We start from the raw sequence: 18802 nt of genomic DNA, 5'->3' as shown, positions 1-18802 counted from the left end.
CTGGGGGGCAGCTTAGTGATACCCATTTGGGAAACAGAGGATGTGGTCATTCATTTTACTACCTTGTGGTTGTCCTTTAAAATGTATGGCTTTGATTGGGTGTTTGTATGTATGTCTGTGTGTGTTTGTTTTTAAGTCACAGAAAGTGATGTTGGAATAGGTTATGGTTGAGACAGGAATGCAAACAAGCTGCTGCTGAGCAGGAATCAAATCTCTGAGCTGTCTTCAGGTCCCTAGTAGTTATGAGTGCTGGTGGCCTGTCCCTTTGTGCTTTATACTGCTTAGTATGTTATCTGTCATCAGTGCCTTGTACTGGTGACTTCTCAGGTCCAGAGGGGTCTGCTTTCCTCTGTGAGGGATGACCTTTTGTCTCCTCTGTGTGGATTAAGGCTTGTAACATCTCCTGGTGCCTTGAGAATCTTTTTGTGGAAGAGGCTGCAGAAGAGGAGGGAGCGTTTCAGCTGTGGCTTCTTACACTGGCCCTAATTCCTGCAGCAGACCACTGGGCTTTCATTCCGCATTCCGTACTTGCTCCTGGGTTTCTTCCGGCTCAGTCCTGACATTATTGTAATATAGTTTTCTGTGTTTAATATTTCTTAGACTTGGTTTCCCATTGCAAGCATGGAAGAAACCCTAATGCATGAGTTTCAGAGGAGAAGGTAGCAGTCTGAACCTGCTGTGTGGCTCCATCAGCAAGTGTGAGTATTAACGTTAGAGCTGTCAGGACTTGTGAAAATTAATGGAGCCTGACGGGGGACAGACTGAGGTCAGAGACAGGGCTTGCCCTGATTGAGTGTTTCTGGTGGCTTTGCAGCCCAGGCAAGCGAGCGCAATCCATGGAGCCGAGAGGGATTGCTGGAGGTTCATCCATTCACTTAACAGGTAGGCAGTGGGCACCAACTAAGTGCCGAGCATTTTTCTAGGTGCTAGAAGTGTAGCAGGGAGAGGCTGCAGCTGAGAAAGTCCTCTCCCTATCTCCAGGCTGGACTTAGCCCTTCTCTGATATTAGCCCCTAGTAATCATCAGTGGAGGGATTCAGGTGACACATCTCCTAGTCCATCTCACGGCTACAGAGTTCTGCCATCCTCTTAGCCACTGGGATTTTTTTTCCCTTTCATTCTCCTGCAAATTTTTCTGCTTGGCCAGTTTTTAACCTGAAGTTATTCTTCCTCAGTCCTCAGTGGAATATGGGCATTTTAAGAGTTTGAACATTCTCCCTCTCTGCTAGAGTCACAATATTGAAAATATTATAATAATTTAAACAGAAAAGAGTGCCTTCTTTCCTCCACCTTGGGGGTATAACAAGGCTCCTTATAACACTGGCAAAAGGGAAGAGTGTTTGCAAACAGGCCCCTGGCACTGCCCTGTGCAGGCGGAGGGTTTCAGAAATTTGATCGATCGTGGCCTAGCTCTTTTGGTTGGAGTCAGCCCCATGACAATAGATCTGACCATATATCTGTTTTATTCTTGTTAATCTCAGGAAGCTAGTTTCTTTCTAGCACACTGGCAAGGAGAGTGAGCCCGAAGGCTGCGCCTTGTGAGTTTGATGTTCCTGGGCACCTGAGATACCCAGCAGGTTCTTTCTCCGTCCTGGCTTCTCTGTGTTCCTTCCTTCAAGCTACATAGTGACGCGAGCTGTATTTAGCGTGAGGCCTGTGTCTCAAACATTTTTGGTTTTCTCATTATTTTCAAAGAGTCTATAATGTATAGTCTATAATTTAGGAGTATGAAGGGGAGTGGGCGTAAGGGTTGACAGTCTTGCAATTTGTCACCTTTAAACAGCTAGGTTTTCTTTTCCCCAGGAAACTGGCAAGTGATGTTTCCTTTGGGACGCTCCCCTTCACGAAGAACTACTCTTGTACTCTGGGTTGTTTTCTTCCCTCTTGGTATAAGCAGAATAAATAGGAGATAACGGTCAATTAGCCTTGCTTATCAGATCCCTGATAAAAAGGGGGGCATGGAGAAGGTGGTCCCTGTCATCACCACAACCTGATGGCCATTAGGTGTCCCTCTCTCCCACCACCCCCACTCCTGAGGAGTGAATCCTGCGGTGCAGGAGCCAGCTTCCTGCAGGTGGCAGGGGGAGTCCCAAGAAAAGTGACTATTCTGGAGCTGACTTTGAGTTGACCTGAACTTGAGTTTTCTGTAAGAATACATCCTATAATGACTTGTAGCAGAAAAATAGGTTGCAGTTGTATGGTACTTCACTTTGAAAGACATTATTTTTTACTGGTGATGTGGCAGGGGGAGGGGCAAGTGAGCAAGGGATCTTGTTTGGCCAAAGCCGTGTTTATAGATGTTTAGTTTAAAATGGAGTGCCCCAGTCCTCACTGCTCCCTATTACTTCTACCTGATCCAGTTCCCATTTTTGTTTTACCTCTGTGGTTCCTGTAGGCATTTGGGTTTTGTTACCTTGAACTTGTCATCTGTTGTCATAATCTCCTCATAGTTCTCACAATCGAGCCAACACGTTTTTAAAGTTTGGGACCCTGCATAACACTGAGGGAAAGAGCAGTTTTTCCTCTTCCTTCAAGTTGGTGACCTTTCCTTCTTGGGTAGGTGCCCAAATTCTTCTGGGAGCTAGTGGGTAAGAAATTACACCCGTAGCTGCAGTAATATTTGGGGGGTGCCTTAAATGAGCCAGGACGCGTGTTGTCAGAGTAGGAGGCTGACGTGGCTTGCCGTCCCCCCGGAGGAGAGATCCGTGATGTAGGCAGGCAGACCATCTAGAATGGGAAGTTCTGGGTCACGTCATCAACCAGAAGGGCCACAGCTGCCTAGAACTAGAGCAGAGGTCACTGTAGATAGAGGAATGGCACGCGGAGGACTTGAGATAGATCTGGGGCCAGACTTCATAAGGCTGCTCAAAATTTGGAATCACCTGAAAGAAGAACTAACACAGGAGGCAGAAGAGCTCTTCTCGTACCCCTGTTGCCACCAACTTGGCCTGTGTGTGACTTTGCTCACCCAGTGACTGCATCCCCTCGCACTCAGTCTGTTCGTCACTAAACTAGAATTGGATACGTCAGTGGTTTGTCTTCTTAATGTTTGTAAGCCGGCAGTAACTGCCTTCAAATGGAATCTCTCCCCAAATTGTGAATGAAGGAGAGTAGTGCCGCTGCAGGGACCGGAGAGCAGGCCCCTCCCTGCCGTGCCGTGTGCCCCGCCCCAGCCCCTGGTGGCTCACGGGCACAGCTTTCAAACCAGCACAGCTTTCAAACCACCAGACCCGGCTGTCCCGGAGGAGCCCTCTGCCTGCATGTACTGTGATTTATGGGAGCCACTTGAAGTGACAGATTAAATGTCCAGAACTTGATAAGGGAAGGAGGCTGACCTTGACACAGTTTGCTGTACGTCTGCTTTAAAGTCGTTACGGATTTTATCAGACCCGTGTACACCTGAGGATCTGGAACTTTAGTAAATACTCTGTTCCTCTCTCCACACTCAGAGAGGACCACCACATCTCATTCTAGGAAGATGTTAGGGACATTCCAAATGAGCAAAAGAGTCTGGATGCTGTCTGTCACAGGTCATCCTAGTCATTGTGAATGAGAGGCTGGCCCTGGCATGGATTTTTTTTGGTACTCAGTAAAGATTAGAAGGGTTGGCTGATGGGACCACTGAAGGAGGAAAAAAGTGACGTGTTTAGGGAACACATTTTACAAGACTAGAATCATCTGGTCAGAGGCGGCTGGGTTTGTACTGTGCACAGCTTGAAGGCCTCAGAGGCCACCCACCATCACTCTAGATTCCTTCGCCGTAATGACCTTACTAGTCCTTCTGTTAATTTGAAGGGCACCTTGGACCAGGCCAGTTTCTGACTTTGGAAAATCCAAGTTTTCGTTTCCATCTTCAGATGCTTTCCTTTGAGAATAGTGACATCATTGCCATATTTTCTTAGATAGCAACTGGGAAGTTTAATCATTATAATAATCATCATAATGCAGCTACCAAGTGATTATGAAGTGCTAGAAATGATAGGTCCTTTGCATACAGTATCTTGCTTAAAGCACACCAAACCTCTGGAGTAGTAGTATTATTTTCCTCCTGTTTGTATTTCAGGAAGCTACAGTTTAAACATTTGTCAGATTATTTGGCTAGATTGGATTTGAGGGCAGAGAATAGACACTTCAGGGGGACAACATGACACTGGTTTAAATCTTGTCATAGCCCAAGGTGACAAGCTCAATTCCTGGATTTCCAAGGAAGCTCCTGGCAAATCTTGTAGAGGTTCACTCATTCCTTCACCTGTTCACCAGATACTAGTTGTGTGCCTGCCATTGGGTTGGCGTTGAACTGGGTACTTTGTGTCAAACAAAGAACCACAAGCTATACTCCATGCCTTCAAAGACCTGGCGGCTAGGGAGAGACAAGTCATGCAAAAAGCAAAACTTAAAAAAAAATGGGGTGAAAAATAGTTAACATGCACTAATTGTTTTTACTCCATATCATGTATGTGCTTTAGAAGCTTCTTCTCATTTTATCTGGAAAATAGCCTGTGATGGGAGGGTCCAGTTATGACTCACGTTTGCAGTGCACCTTGGAGAACATAAGAAGGAGCTATGAACCACGATGAGGCCATAAACTTAGGGGCATCCAAAGCTGTGCAGCTAACACATGTCAAAGTCTGGAGTCCCCGCTCTTAACCCCATGCTGCCTGTATGGTTGAATTGTGGTAGTTTAAACACCGAGTCACAAAGAACAGAAATGTGAGACATACAGTAAGAAAATGTTAAATAATACCCGTAGAAGTAAAGGTGAAGAGGGAGAGTGTAGTAAGTCAGCTGGGATGCCAAGGGAGCTGAGGAAGAAGAGGGAGGTAAGGAAACATTAGAGAGGGAGGAGGAAAATGAGAGTGCAACATCAGTAATCAAGAGAATTGATACTTCGAGGGATGGGGCGGCGCCGCTGGGAGTGATCAGTGGAGGTGAGAATTGGGAACAAAGTCTTGGCTCCAGCTATTAGGAGGTTCTTATTGACATTCCAGGATGAGCTTTTGCAGGAGAATAGAAACAGAAGCCAGACTTCATTGGGTGAATTCTGATTAGCCATTTGTATCTACCTCGGTAATTCTAATAATAGTATGGGCCCATCAGGCAATACAAACATGAGGAATGGGGCAGATGTGAGAAGTGATAGGAAGTGGGGAGGTCTGTGGCATCCCGAAGGTCAATATCACCTGAATTTTTACTGTTCCAAAATAAGCTAGAGCCCTGGCTGGTGTGGCTCACTAGGTTGAGTGCTGGCCTGCAAACCAAAGGGTCACTGGTTCGATTCCCAGTCAGGGCACATGTCTGAGTTGCAGGCCAGGTTCCCAGTTGGGGGCACGTGAGAGGCAACCACACATGATATTTCCCTCTCTCTCTAAAAATAAACAAAAAACTTTAAAAAATAAACTAGAAACCCAGAACTCTTGGTTTTTAGATATTAGTTCAATTTTTAAAAAATGAAACACACTCGAGGGTGAACTATAATATATTTGTGGGCTGAATTTGGGGTACCGGTTGCTAGGTCCTAGAATTCTCTATCTAGAAGCATGTACGTGAAATGAGGAAGCATCTCAAAGAAACAACAAAGTTAGGGATGGTTTAGGGTTTTTTTTAAAGATTGTATTTATTTATTTTTAGAGAGAGGTGAAGGGAGGGAGAAAGAGAGGGAGAGAAACTGTGCGGTTGCCTCTCACATGGCCCCCACTGGGGACCTGGCCTGCAACCCAAGTATGTGCCCTGACTGGGAATCGAACCGGCAACCCTTTGATTTATAGCCTGCGCTCAATCCACTGAGCTACACCTGCTAGGACTGATTTAGATTTTATGTGAGGCATGTGTATGTGTGTGTCAAGGGCTGCTTGTTTTTTGTTTTCTTGGGATGGGGAAACATAAACTCACTAGGGAGGAGGATTAAATATATATACTTATATATATTTATATATATTTTTTTCTCTCTCTATATATGTACTCTCTATATAGAGAGAGATCCGAAATAATGAAAGAGAGCTGTCTGGAAGAGGAAAATGCCAGGAGGAGTGGGAGGAATGGGATTATGAGGCCAATTCTCAGAAAGATGATTTTGATCTTCTTTTTCTTAGATAAGTCCCTTTAACATTTCATACAATAATGGCTTGGTGATGATGAACTCTTTTAACTTGAGCTTATCTGGGAAGCACTTTATCTGTGCCCTCCATTCTAAATGACAGCTTGGCTGGATAGAGCAATCTTGGATGGAGGTCCATGCCTTTTATGACTTTGAATACTTCTTTCTAGCCCCTTCTTGCCTATAATGTTTCTTTTGAGAAATCAGCTGATTGTCTTATGGGAACTCCTTTGTAGGTAACTGTCTCCATTTCTCTTGCTGCTTTTAAGATTCTCTCCTTAACTTTAATCTCAGGTAATGTAATTATGATGTGTCTTGCTGTGTGCTTCCTTGGGTCCAACTTTCTTGGGACTCTCTGAACTTCCTGGACTTCCTGGAAGTCTGTTTCCTTTTCCTGGTTGGGGAAGTTCTCCTTCATTATTTGCTCAAAATAAGTTTTCAATTTCTTGCTCTTCCTCTTCTTCTTCTGTCATCCCCATGATTCAAATTTTGGAATGTTTGAAGTTGTCCCCGAGGTTCCTAAGTCTCTCCTCATTTTTTTGAATTCTTGTTTCTTCATTTTGTTATGATTGAATGTTTATTTTTTCCTTCTGCTCCAAAACATTGATTTGAGTCTTGGTTTCCTTCCCTTCACTGTTGGTTCCCTGTATATTTTTTATATTTCACTTTGCATAGCCTTCACTTTTCCTGTATTTTGCAACCATACTCAACCATTTCTGTGAGCATCCTGATTACCAGTGGTTTGAACACTACATCCGATAGGTTGGCTAAAATTATGAACAGTAAAATAACAACAGACTCACAACTATCAACAACTCAATCTAAAAAACAAAAACTAAGCAAACAACTAGAGCAGGAACAGAATCACAGACATGTAGATCACATGGAGGGTTATCAGTGGGGAGGGGGAGGGGAGAGAATGGGGGAAAAGGTACAGGGAACAAGAAGCATAAATGGTAGGTACAAAATAAGCAGGGGTAGGTTAAGAATAGTATAGGAAATGGAGAAGCTAAAGAAGTTATATGCGTGACCCATGGACATGAACTAAAATGTGGGGAATACTGGCAAGAAGGTAGGTACAGGATGGAGGGGAATAAAGGGGAGAAAAAAATGAGATAACTGTAATAGTATAACCAATAAAATATACTTTAAAAAAGATGAGATGATGCAAACAGAGCGATAGGAAGCTAAGAGGAGGAAGGAAAGATAGCCTACCTTGAGGTGAGAGGACACATTGTTTGCCAAGTGGAGAGTTGAAAGGAGCCTGGTCCTGGCTGGTGTGTCTCCATTGGTTGGAGTATATCCAGTAAACCAATAGGTTGCAGGTTCGATTTCCAGTCAGGGCATGTATCTAGGTTTCAGTTCAGTCCCCGGTCAAGGTGTGTATGAGAGGCAACCAATTTGTGTTTCTCTCTTGTACTGATGTTTCTCTCTCTCTCTCTTCCTCTCTCTGTAAGCATGTCCTTGGATGAGGATAAAAAAAAAAAAAAGAGGCAGCCTGGCAGCTGGAGAGGAATCTGGAACAGTTGGGTGGTGACTGTTTAGGGAACAGGCAGCAGCGAGAGTGTGAGACAATCAGAACTGCAGAGTAGCAGTGAGGACCCAGCTGACTTGCATTGGCCTTTAGTTTTAAGTGAGCATCTATTTATGTGGTACCACCAGGCGATACAGGCACAATAAAAGATATAGATAAGAATGAGACTTAATTGCTGTTCCTGAAGTTTGTGGTTTCACTGTGGTCTGTAGCCCCAACCTGAACTGATAATGGACTAAATTCCCACATTTTGTTCTCACCTGCTCCCATCATGAGTTATCTGTACTATTACTTGTCCAGTGGTTTTCTTTAAATTATTTCATTTTATGTATAGGTTTGGGCAAAAGTAGGTTTACAACTGTGAGTACATGAAACACAGACTTTATTCTTTATTATTATTTAGTATTTATTATTTTATTATTTCCCATATGAACAACTGTAAACCTATTTTTGACCCACCCTGCATAAAAATAGAAAAATGGCCCTGGATTGTGTAGCTCAGTGGTTTGAGCGCGGCCCTGCAACCCAGAGTATCGCAGTTCAATTCCCAGTCAGGGCACATGCCTGGGTTGCAGGCCAGTTCCCAGCAGGGGACACACAAGAGGCAACCATACATTGATGTTTCTGTCCATCTCTCCTTCCCTTCCCCTCTAAAGATAAATAAATAAAATATTTTAAAAAATAGAAAAATGAACAGATTTTTTTGCACTGTTATATTGTGTTTTTTTCAAATATGCATTTTTAAAACATACAAAAACACTACTTGACATTTTGCCAAAAGTTTATCCCCATTCCCCCTAAAATAACTTTGTATGTCACAAGTAGAACGCATGTCACATCTTGGAACTGGTTACTTACAGAGTTCTTTAGGTCATGCAAAGCAAGAATTTTCCATGTTAGAATAAGTGGATATGACCTTGATATATACATATATTTTTTATTCAGGCAGGTTGCTTCTATAGGTTGGTCTGAATAAAATAGATAAAAAGCAAGCACCTTTTTGTTTGATGCTATTTGAATACCAAGAAGTTTGGAGCTTGACTGCAGAGCCTTCCAAATTAATCTGGTAGGGAAAGAAACTCGAATGCTGTCAGGTAACAGATTTGTCAGCTGCCCTGCTTATACTTTTCATATAAAACAGAAAGGTTGGCAGATTATAGATAAAAGGTCAGTTCAGCAAAAAAAAAAAGAATATATGTCAGATAGTCTCATAACATAGGTAGCAGAGAATGGACGTTGAGACTACTATTGGATTCCCAGAAAGAGATGAGTTTGTGGGCACCGTGTAAATCTCATGACTGTGTCTGCGGCTGTTCATTTTGGTGGCTACTCCTTTATGTCCAGTTTCCCAATATGATTTAAAAGACACCAAGGAGTCCTGTCTTCCTGAGGAAGATTTACTTTGCAGCAGTTTTACTTTCTTTTTTTCTTTGCAGCAGTTTTACTTTTTTTTTTCAAAGGGTTCTGAAGGGCAAACATGTACTTCCTGCTGTCTTGTCTCCCAGTCTCACCCGTGCCATCTCTGAACCAAAGCTCTAAAGTGGGAAAAGCGAGAAGCTAAGCCCTTTTGCAAGAGCAATGGTGCATAAAGAAAGGGTTTACAGTGAGTCCATCATCATGAATGATTAAAGGGGAACCAGGCAGCTACCGCGTGAGTTGTACAAATAGAGTAGCTCGAAGATTCAGGCCAATAGGACCTGTGTTGGAGCAAATTACTGTCCAGGAAAACAGTCCAACCTTGGGAATGCAGGTGAACGGGGGTGTGGTGTTAGGCCGGTGGGGTCACAGAACCATGATATTAGATGCCAGTGGGCATCTCACAGATTTCCAGCATGTGCAGTGCTTGGAATTTGCAGCTTGTTAATACATCTTTCAGCTGTATTTTAAGTGCAAGGAATTGTGCAGAATATATTCATTCTATCCAAGTAGCTTGCTGTATGCATTGCACTTCTTATTGCTTTATGCTAATGCAGGTTATAAACTCACACAAACATGTACTTGAGAGAGGCTTCCTCCTTTTGTCCATGAGCTGTCCCCCTGGCAAATAACTGAGGCCAAAGGCATGTCACAGCATCGTAGGCTAGTAGTCAAGGATACCCACTGACACTTGGCCACAGTGTTTTCAGTTTCATCTTTACACAGTGTTTTTTTTCTGACTGCTTTCATCTCTCTCTTTATTCTCCCCATTAACCCACGAGCTATATATGCACTTTTATTACTGTGAGAAACATAAAAAAGTGGAAGCTAAAGAAAAACCAGTAGCATTCCAAAGCATATCCTGGCAATCTTAAAAATTGCTTCAATATTAGCAGATACGTTTGCATTGTGCTGCTGGGATTATTGGGGGCTGCACAATGTAATTGCTACCGTTCGCATTGCTGGAATGCAGGTGGACCCATGACAAAGTTTGCTCCCCACCCTAAAAATAAATATAACTCTCTTCCCCACTAAGCCTCACTAATTAAATCATTGACTCAGGCTTGCTGGTAAGGACCAATTCTTTACAACAAGTGTATCCAATTTCCTGCTAGTGGTAACTTTCATTCTTCCTGGAATCGCAGGAAACATTAATTTTTCGTTGGACCCAGGAGTCTCAGGAAGCTGGAATTATAGGCATTATTGTCCCACCCTTTTTCCTTTCAAAATGAAATGAAATGAAATGAAATGAGCAGCAGCCCAGTGGTGAGGCTTGAGGGATGGGTAATGACAACGAATAGAAAGGGCATTAATTTCAGAGTGGGGACAGCTGCCCAACACTATCTCCCTTTGGATTTTGGTTCTTACAGCATCACGGTGAGTTATTAATATGTATGATCCGTACTTTATTCAAACATTATAAATCTATGCAGAAGTCTGGTGTTTGGGTTTTTCTTTATAGCTTTCATTCTTCTTCCCAGAATTATCTCATTTCGATCGGGAAACTTTTGCATAAAAAGCACACACCGAGAGCTCACATTTCCATACCATAAATATTAAAAGGGGGTTAAGCTTTACACTTTCTTCTCCCATCCCCAATGGGTGGAAAGTTAGCCTTCAAATGCAGGGGGAGGCATAATGAATGTTCTTTTTACCCCCAAGCCAAAATATAAACTTTGACTTACCATATGGAATTGTACTATTTTACTTACGTAAATTGTGGTATGCTTGGCTGTACCACGTCTTTTCTACTAAAAATCTAGCAGTCATCTGAATTGTTAAGAGTAGTTGGCTTGCTTATTTATTTATTAAAGTAGAGTTGACATACAGTTTATGTTAGTTTCAGGTATGAAACTAACAACAGAGCGATTCTACGTTTATATGCCTAACGATGTCATCTGCTTGTTTTTTGAGGACCGAACCAAGTTTAGACCCTTTTTTTCTTTTTTGAGGACTGTGATTACAGTGCTTTTTGCTGAATTCATCACAGTGAATCTGTAGCATACAGAAGAGGGAAATGGAACCAGAAAACTTAATGTCTTCTTAGTAGCTTTTTGGGTTCTTAGCAGCTTCCTATCTCTCGTTTATTGTCATTTTTGTTAGCATAAAGGAGTAGTCATAAATTTTGGTTCCCATGGAAATATGATGGAATGCACGAGCTATTTCATTTGGGTATACCGTCTGTTAATCACGCAGTCTCGGCTGTTGTACTTCATGATGGGAAATGAACGTGCTAATTGGTGCTCTTTTTTTTTTCTTATTTCAGGAAACCTGCCATATGAATATAAAATAGTGATTGCTGGGAACCATGAACTGACATTTGATAAGGAATTCATGGCAGACCTTGTTAAACAGGACTACTACCGTTTCCCCTCTGTGTCCAAATTGAAACCAGAGGACTTTGACAACGTTCAGTCCCTCCTGACAAACAGCATTTACTTACAAGACTCGGAGGTAACTGTGAAGGGATTCAGGATATACGGGGCACCTTGGTAAGTGTCTGTGCGAACAGTCTCGTCCTGTGTGTGTGTGTGTCCCCATCACCGCTCAGCACTCGGAAAGCCTGCTGCAGACGGGGGTGCTTTGAAGGAAAAGGATAAGCTGGAATGAATCCTTTTTGCTGTATTTCTGACAACACAAAGTCTGGCCCTGCTGCGAAGGGCTTGTGCTGGTTGTTTTCATTGTGATTGCAGAGGTCTTTAGGCAAGATCCATGGAGCAGGGGTTGGGTGATATGGGTGTGGGTGGGGCTTCATGTGTGTCTGTTGGACACAGAAGGATTTGGGGGAAGGGCACCACCGTTCCTCTTCACACAGGTTCCAGGGCTCTAGACGTTCCCTCGCCTTAGGCTACTCATTTCCCTCTCAGTGTATACTGGAAGCACTCAGACTTGCTTAGATGTAGGGTTTTCAAAACTTACTGCAGACGCAGAATCATTAACTCTGAAGAAATACAGATTTTTGAGGCCCTGCCAATCCAGGCTCTGATTCTCCTTCCTGAAGTGGAGCCCACTAATCTATATTTTTCAGAGCTCCCCAGAGGAGGCTGATGCCCAGATACTTTGGAAGTCATGGGTTAAGAGCGCAATACTAGAGTTCTCTGCACTGAGATTTACCAAACTTGAAGCAGGTGCATGTTCTCCGGGGCTAGACAAGAAGTATTTTGACCTTGGCTTCTGTCAGTTGTCTGGTTTTGAAGAAGCTGATTCACAAAGGTGGAGCCCCAGTTTCTGCATCCCGGAGCGGTGGAAATAATACATCCTTTAGAGGGTTATTATGAGGATTAAATTAAGTGACATTTGTCGTAAATTCAGAAAAGTACCTGGTGGTTTGCTTAGGATAATAATTTTCTGGCCTTGGATCAGCCACTAAGTAATTATGTGAACTTGAACCTTCAGAGCCATTTTTTTTTTATCTCCAAAGTGGGAGTGTTAGATCAGAAGGTCAGTGTTAAAGAAGTCTTGGGTTTTTATTATTTATTTACTTTTCGATGCTCTGTATGTCTCTAGAGCAGAAGAATTCACTTTGTACTTACCCAGCCTGGAGAGGTAGTGCAGTCCGCCCTAGGAGTTGCGGATGAAGGCTGGAATGGGAGAAAGTAAATTCAGGTCGGCCACCCCACTCAACAGTTTGGTTTGTCCTCTGCAGAATAGCAAGTTGAAATATTTCCTATTTCATCTGGCATCGGAAAGGACTGATGAGTGGATACAGGAAGTATGTCCACAAAAAAATCAACCTGACAATGATTGTGAACTCTTAGTTGAGTTCTTACTATATACGCCAGGCACTATCTATATCCAGGGTAGATAAAGGATATATCTATATCTATCCTTTATATTTCTATATAAAGGATAGATATATATGGATACAGATATATCTATCTATAGATATAGCCTTTATATCTATCATCTGGTTTATTTCAAATACCTTTAAGAGATGGGCACTATTCTGATTCTTATTTGGCCGATGAGAAAACCGAGGCACACAAAGGCTGAGTGATTGCTCAGGAATCACAGACTAAATGGTAGCATCCTAATTTGAGACTGACGACGGGGTTTGAGATGTGGCTGAGGTGGCGGTGGTCATTTGTGGTGATTGTCTGCAATGGACCTATCCAGCTTTAGTGACGTACATCAGTTCATTTTTTTTAATATGTGAGAAGATGGTAAAGGGAAAAGAGAATAAAGAGTAGAAATTAGTCTTATCAAATGACGAAGGAGCTCAGGGTGGTGTTGGAGGTCGATACTAGCATTTCTGGGTAGAGGGGAGTGGAGAGCTGCCTCAGATGTCCAGCGTGGTTCTTAACGACTGTCTAGTGGCTGAGGTATATGACCTCTGACTGGCAGAGAAGTTATGTGGAGTTACGATCATTTTTTCAATAACTTCAGATGATCTTTGAAAAATCTTCAAAGGGCACTGAAGATTGAAGGTTATTTCAGAGCAAACAGGATTTTCCGAGACCCCAGGGTTGGTAGTTGCTGAAATGCTGAGAGCCAACAAGCTTCCTCCGCTGTCGGAGCACATTCAAGCCTGTTTAGGGTGAGGTTTAGCTCAGTCAGACTATGGCCGTGATGAATGAGGGAGTGACTGGGGATCCCGGGGCAGAGCTTGCAGCATGTCAAGAAATGAAAAACAACAACAACAGAGTAATTCAAATCATGGATGGGATTTTTGATGGTGGTACAAACTCGGATAAACTTTATGTCTGAACTGGATTCATATCATGCAAAAATTTTATTTTAATATTGGAAAAAATAGTGAAGTCAAGAGAATAGACACTCTTAGCCACCTGAAATGTTTTCCTGAGGATGTTTTACACACAATTTATTGGGATTTCCAGAAAGTCTGAACTGCTTCCTACCTAGCATGTCCTTACAACGAGGGTGATCTTTGTGTGGAATTTGCCTCCCTCAGAGGAATTGTCGCTATTTGTCCTTTGCAGAGGTTGATGGTAAGAAAGTTTGTCTCATCCTGTATTTTGGAGGCATCAGTAATTTGGATCTTACGGTGAAGATAATTTGTTAAAATCTATATTCCCAGGACCGTTGAAAATCTGAACCTTGACTTGGGAATGCCTATGTGCTCATTTCCGTGCTAGGAGGACAGATTTCCCCAGATCTCCCACTTGTTCAGCCCTGGGACCTGGGGCGAGTTTCTGAACACCTCTGTGCTTCTGTTTTCTCATTTCTGAAGTGGGAGATAGCAACATCACGTCCCTCCCTCACGTGGTTGTCGGGAGGATAAATGAGTTAATGCGTCTGTCCATCCGTCCGTCCGCAGCACACAGAACACTCTGGCATCCAGGGAGCATTTGATAAGTGGTAACTGTTACCGATAGAGTGGGGTCGGTGTTTCCAGTCTACCTCGTACCTTTGCCCACTTCATCCGAAGGCCATTGCACTAGTCGTCAGAGAGGGTGGGTCCAGCCCTGGTTCAGCCTCGGCTGATTGGGTGACTTACTTAACTTCTCTATTGGTAAAAATGGGCAATGTCGGAATCTTGCGTTGGAATCTTGCGAGCATGCTCATGTTAGTATCTTATGTGATTTTTTAACCTCTTCCATTATGAAGAATTTAACTGGAAACTAAGTTACCATCTTTCTCCCTTTGGAAGTTAGGCTTTTCCATTCCTGAGTTTTGCTCAGAGGTGAATGACTGCCTGCTTAGTAACCTATTAGACAGGGCAACCCCCGAATAATTTAAACTGATGTGAGTTACGTGCTTTTCTAACGACTTTTTTGGAAGAAATACTAAATTCTGGTTTGCCGATAGTGCCAGTGGTGAAGGGCTAGGCTACTCCATGTGTGTTTATAACTTGTAGCACAGCTGAGAGCTTCCAGAAGATCAGGAAAAATGAAAGGAGTGTCTTTTGATTTACAGTTTAGCAGGAATTTGTCTCTTGATTTACAGTTTAACAGGAATTTGTATGTGGAAAGTGACTGACAACACTTCAGCGCGTTCATGTGTGTTTATAACTGACACGCATTGTGGTGCTTCTTCCGTCCCCGAGGAAGAGGGTTTGCATGTTGTTCGGCAGGTCTGGGGAAATTCAGGGGCCTGCCCTGAAGAAGGTGTAAGTGGGACGGCTTGTCCTGGGAGAAAGGTGCTCCCCTGGAAGGAGGACAGGGGCTGACACATTGCTGGGGATGCCCCTGCTGCAAGAGGTCCGACGGCCGGTTCTGTGGCTTCTTTACAGTCATTCCTCTGTACTCATCAGCTTCAGAACTCGTCAAACTCTGTACTTGTCACATTTGGGCAAGAAAAAAAAATGTTTCAGCACTCAGCGCTTGCTCAGGACTCACCCCACTTGTTGAAACTTTTATGAGTCACGACACTGCCCCACAAGAGAAAATGCTTTATTGTTCGGTACTCGTCGGTTCTGGAACGAATTAACCATGATTAACGAGGTACCACTGTATTTTTCTTCACCATTTCGTTATTCCAAAAATCCTAAAGAGAGAAATCAATCGAGCATGACGTGTTGTTATCTTTGGGAGTAGCAGTTCGGTCACACTTTCTTAATTTCTCCTATTATGCTTTTCTCTCCCTCTTTGGGGGAACAGGAGAAAAGGGTCTTGTGTTGTGAGGACAGTTATGTCTGCCTAAGACTTAGCTGTCACAACAGGAAAGCTGGTGGGTTTCTTGAATCCCTCGTGTTGATTCTCTGCTGCCAGGATGGTTCCTGATTTCCTCATCACACTCACTCAGCTCTGTAATGTCTTTTCCAAAGGCCGAGTGTGGTTAGGAACAGGAGACACCATTCGAATCTGTCAGATATTGGCCACTGTGGTGACTAACCAGTTGTCTGGCCAGGGTACAAAGGCAGTGGAATTTTCAAATATTGTTTGTGTTTTTGGTTACTGATCTGTGGAGCCAGCATCATAGTGCAAGCAGGGGTCTGTAAACTCACTCATGGGGCTTGACATTTACACATCAGCTAGCCCTTCTCCCCTGCCCCCAGTTTCAAGTGCTCTTTTGTTACTAAGATGCTGTATAGAAAAAACAATCGAGGTACTAACTGAGCAGCAGCCAGGCTGCAAAAAGTAAAGAGTCTATGTATCCGACCGGCGCAGAACAGTTGTGTGGCTTAGCCCACAGCCTGCACCTCGTTCGCCTCTTCAACAGAAATGCAGAGCTGGTCTCCCGTGGCTTTTAATGAATATGAGTGGGGCTTTCCGATGTGCAGGAATTTGATCTCTATGCTGACCAAGGGGTCAGGAACAAAGAGCACACTTTTTCATGTTAGAGTAGACCCAGGTGTAATTTGTCAGATTTAGTAACTGTGGAGGAAGTGCCTTAACTTCTGCAGCAGGAAAATTAGATCTGGAGCCTTGGCTGTGTAATTCTAAAACGGCTGAAATAGCAAGAGAGAGCCCCTCTGAGTTGCATTTTCAAAGGAAGTGTGAGCAGGATTTGTGTTTTTCTCCCTCCTCTCTTTTCCCCACGTCGGATCATAAACATGTTGAATTCATTCATTCATTTAGATGTAATTTTCTCAGCATTTTTTAAAGTGGGAGTTAAGGGTTGATTTTGCTCTGCGGCGTTTGTAATGGTGCTTGCATACCAATAGCTACAAGGTTGCTCATGGTTCCTTGTTCTGTTCAGTGTGATAGTTCTTTATGTTTACCCTGTCAGAGAAGCTTCAGATGTTTTTATTTCCAATTATAAGTTTTGTAATGCATCATGTACTTTGATGACAGTCTTCAAGTTCTTGAAATAGCGAACAAATTAACAGCAGATATTGAGTGAAAGGATTAGAAAAACAATTGGCATCTCATATGATAGAATTCAGATATGGGGATGGGTGGAATGGGCTCATTTATTTTACTTTCAGTCATACTTGTAATTAACTTGGGCCAAAAAAAAAGGAAGAAAGAAAGAAACAACTCCACATTCAGCAGAAAAGTCCTTTCACACTAAAGAGCTGTACAGACGGTATTGGTTCTGTACCACGTTCTCAGGATTCCGGCTTTTATTCAGGAACCCTCAGAAAGGTATTGGCACAGAAAAAGGTCTCTGTGTGTGTGTTAAACAAATATGCACTCTGCTTTTACATGATTCTGTTTAAAGGCCCAGGCTAACATTTCATTTTTCTTGGCTCAGGGCCCAGAGACTCTCCCATTATGAAACCTGTGGCTGTTCTGCCCTGCTCCAGAGTTTCAGGCTCTGTTTACATTTTTGCCCATTTCAGCAGGCAGCTGACTGCTCTTAGGGCTGCACGGGATCAGATTCTCTTCTGGTTTAACAACTGCCCTGTTTATTTGAAAAAGGAGAAAGCAAAACCGATCACTTTGCTTCCTGCCTCCCGTTGAAATGCATAAACAGCATTTCGAAAGCTAGTTTATGCACAGCCTGTGAGGTCGGATCCACCTGTACCTTTCCGCCCACTCTGTCCAAACCTCGAAAGCTTGTCATGGTGCCTTCAGCCGATGTGTTGGTGGTGGTTGTATAGACCAGTGTGGCATAGATAGAGGTCACAGGCTTATCAGCATTTGCATGACTTAAAATTTTGCCTACCCATTCTGAGAGACAAACTCAGTTAGCAAACAACAATAATAAATTTGGATGGTATTTTTTACTCAGAGAATGTGCACCTGTGTTACTTGGGCTTCACAACCATTCCAAATAATTAAAATTTAAATTGAAAAGCAGTTATAAACAATTAAAATAGGCGCAAAGGCTGTATTAATAACAACAGTAGCCAGCATTTACAAGTGTTTAGATAGGGTACTCTGTAGAGCCCCCTTTTGATAGAAGAGAGCAAGATGGAGTTTTTGCCAAGAGAGGGTGACTTGCCCAAAGTCACAGAGTTTGTCTGGGGACAACTGGGGCTAAACTCCAGAGCTTCTTTGCTGAGTCCTCTAGACTAAACCAGGATGCCCTAGTAACCACAGAAGTCCCCCTGTTCTACTTGTCAACCTGCGGCAACTCAGGCAGCGGCCACTTGGAACACTGGGCTGTTTCCGCCCAGTTACAAGGGCGGACAGATCCAGGCCAGGACACTGCAGGAGCTCTCAGGGCTCAGAGATGAGGTGCTTGCGGGGGGGAAAGGAGGCATGTTGAGGGGACACGGCAAATGAACCATCCCGTATCCTCTATGTGGTGTGCTCTGCAACCTAGGGTTTTCAAAATGAAAACTCTGTCTCACAAGACATGGATCAGCTCCTTCTGGTCTTTCTGCACTGTGGAGACAGCTTCTGTTTCCCTTGTACACCAGGGGGCCAGGTGTCAGGTGCATGTGGCTTTTTCCCTCCAAAGCACCAAGTGGCAGCCCTAGGCATATGCACCAAGAAGGAAGTGCTGGCCGTGTGCCTCCACTGAAGTCAGGCCTGGCGTGAGTCCAGGCACCATGCCACAGAGAAGACCTGGACCTTCACGTTGAGGCCCAATTGCCTGGCTGTTGGGTATTCTTTTATTTCCTCAAGTTGTACTGACAGGCTTCTTTTTACCCCACAGTTGCTGCTGGTGGATGGAAGGAGGTTATAAAGTGGTATAAGCTCTGTGAGGGCAGGAACCCTGTGTGCTTTGTTCTCTGTGCATATCCTAGGCTAGCCCAGTGCTGGCCCATAGTGGATGCTTAGTCCGCATCCGGTGAATGAATGAATAAGAAATGTGTCTGTCGTTGATGGGACTGAAGGTCTACACAGCTGCAGAAGGAAAGAAAATATTTGCAATACGAGATCTAGCATAGCCACAAATCTATAAGGACGACCAGAGATGGCAGAGCATAATGGAACTAAACACAGCGCTGAATTATGTCCG

At 43.5% G+C, this 18802-nt stretch overlaps 1 protein-coding gene across 3 annotated transcripts in view; it reads left to right on the top strand.

Annotated features, from left to right (window-relative positions):
- MPPED2 (metallophosphoesterase domain containing 2) overlaps nucleotides 1–18802 on the top strand; it is a 161016-nt gene that overhangs the window by 71992 nt on the left and 70222 nt on the right. For all 3 annotated transcript variants that reach the window (XM_037126667.2, XM_037126669.2, XM_037126668.2), the window contains exon 4: nucleotides 11310–11535. In XM_037126667.2, coding sequence (XP_036982562.1) covers nucleotides 11310–11535 — 226 coding nt within the window. The remainder of the gene's footprint in view (nucleotides 1–11309; nucleotides 11536–18802) is intronic.

Source organism: Artibeus jamaicensis, unplaced genomic scaffold, assembly GCF_021234435.1.
Source record: "Artibeus jamaicensis isolate MK-2021 breed Jamaican fruit bat unplaced genomic scaffold, CSHL_Jam_final contig_797, whole genome shotgun sequence".
NCBI lineage: Eukaryota > Metazoa > Chordata > Mammalia > Chiroptera > Phyllostomidae > Artibeus > Artibeus jamaicensis.
This window is presented reverse-complemented; position numbering and strand designations above follow the sequence as displayed.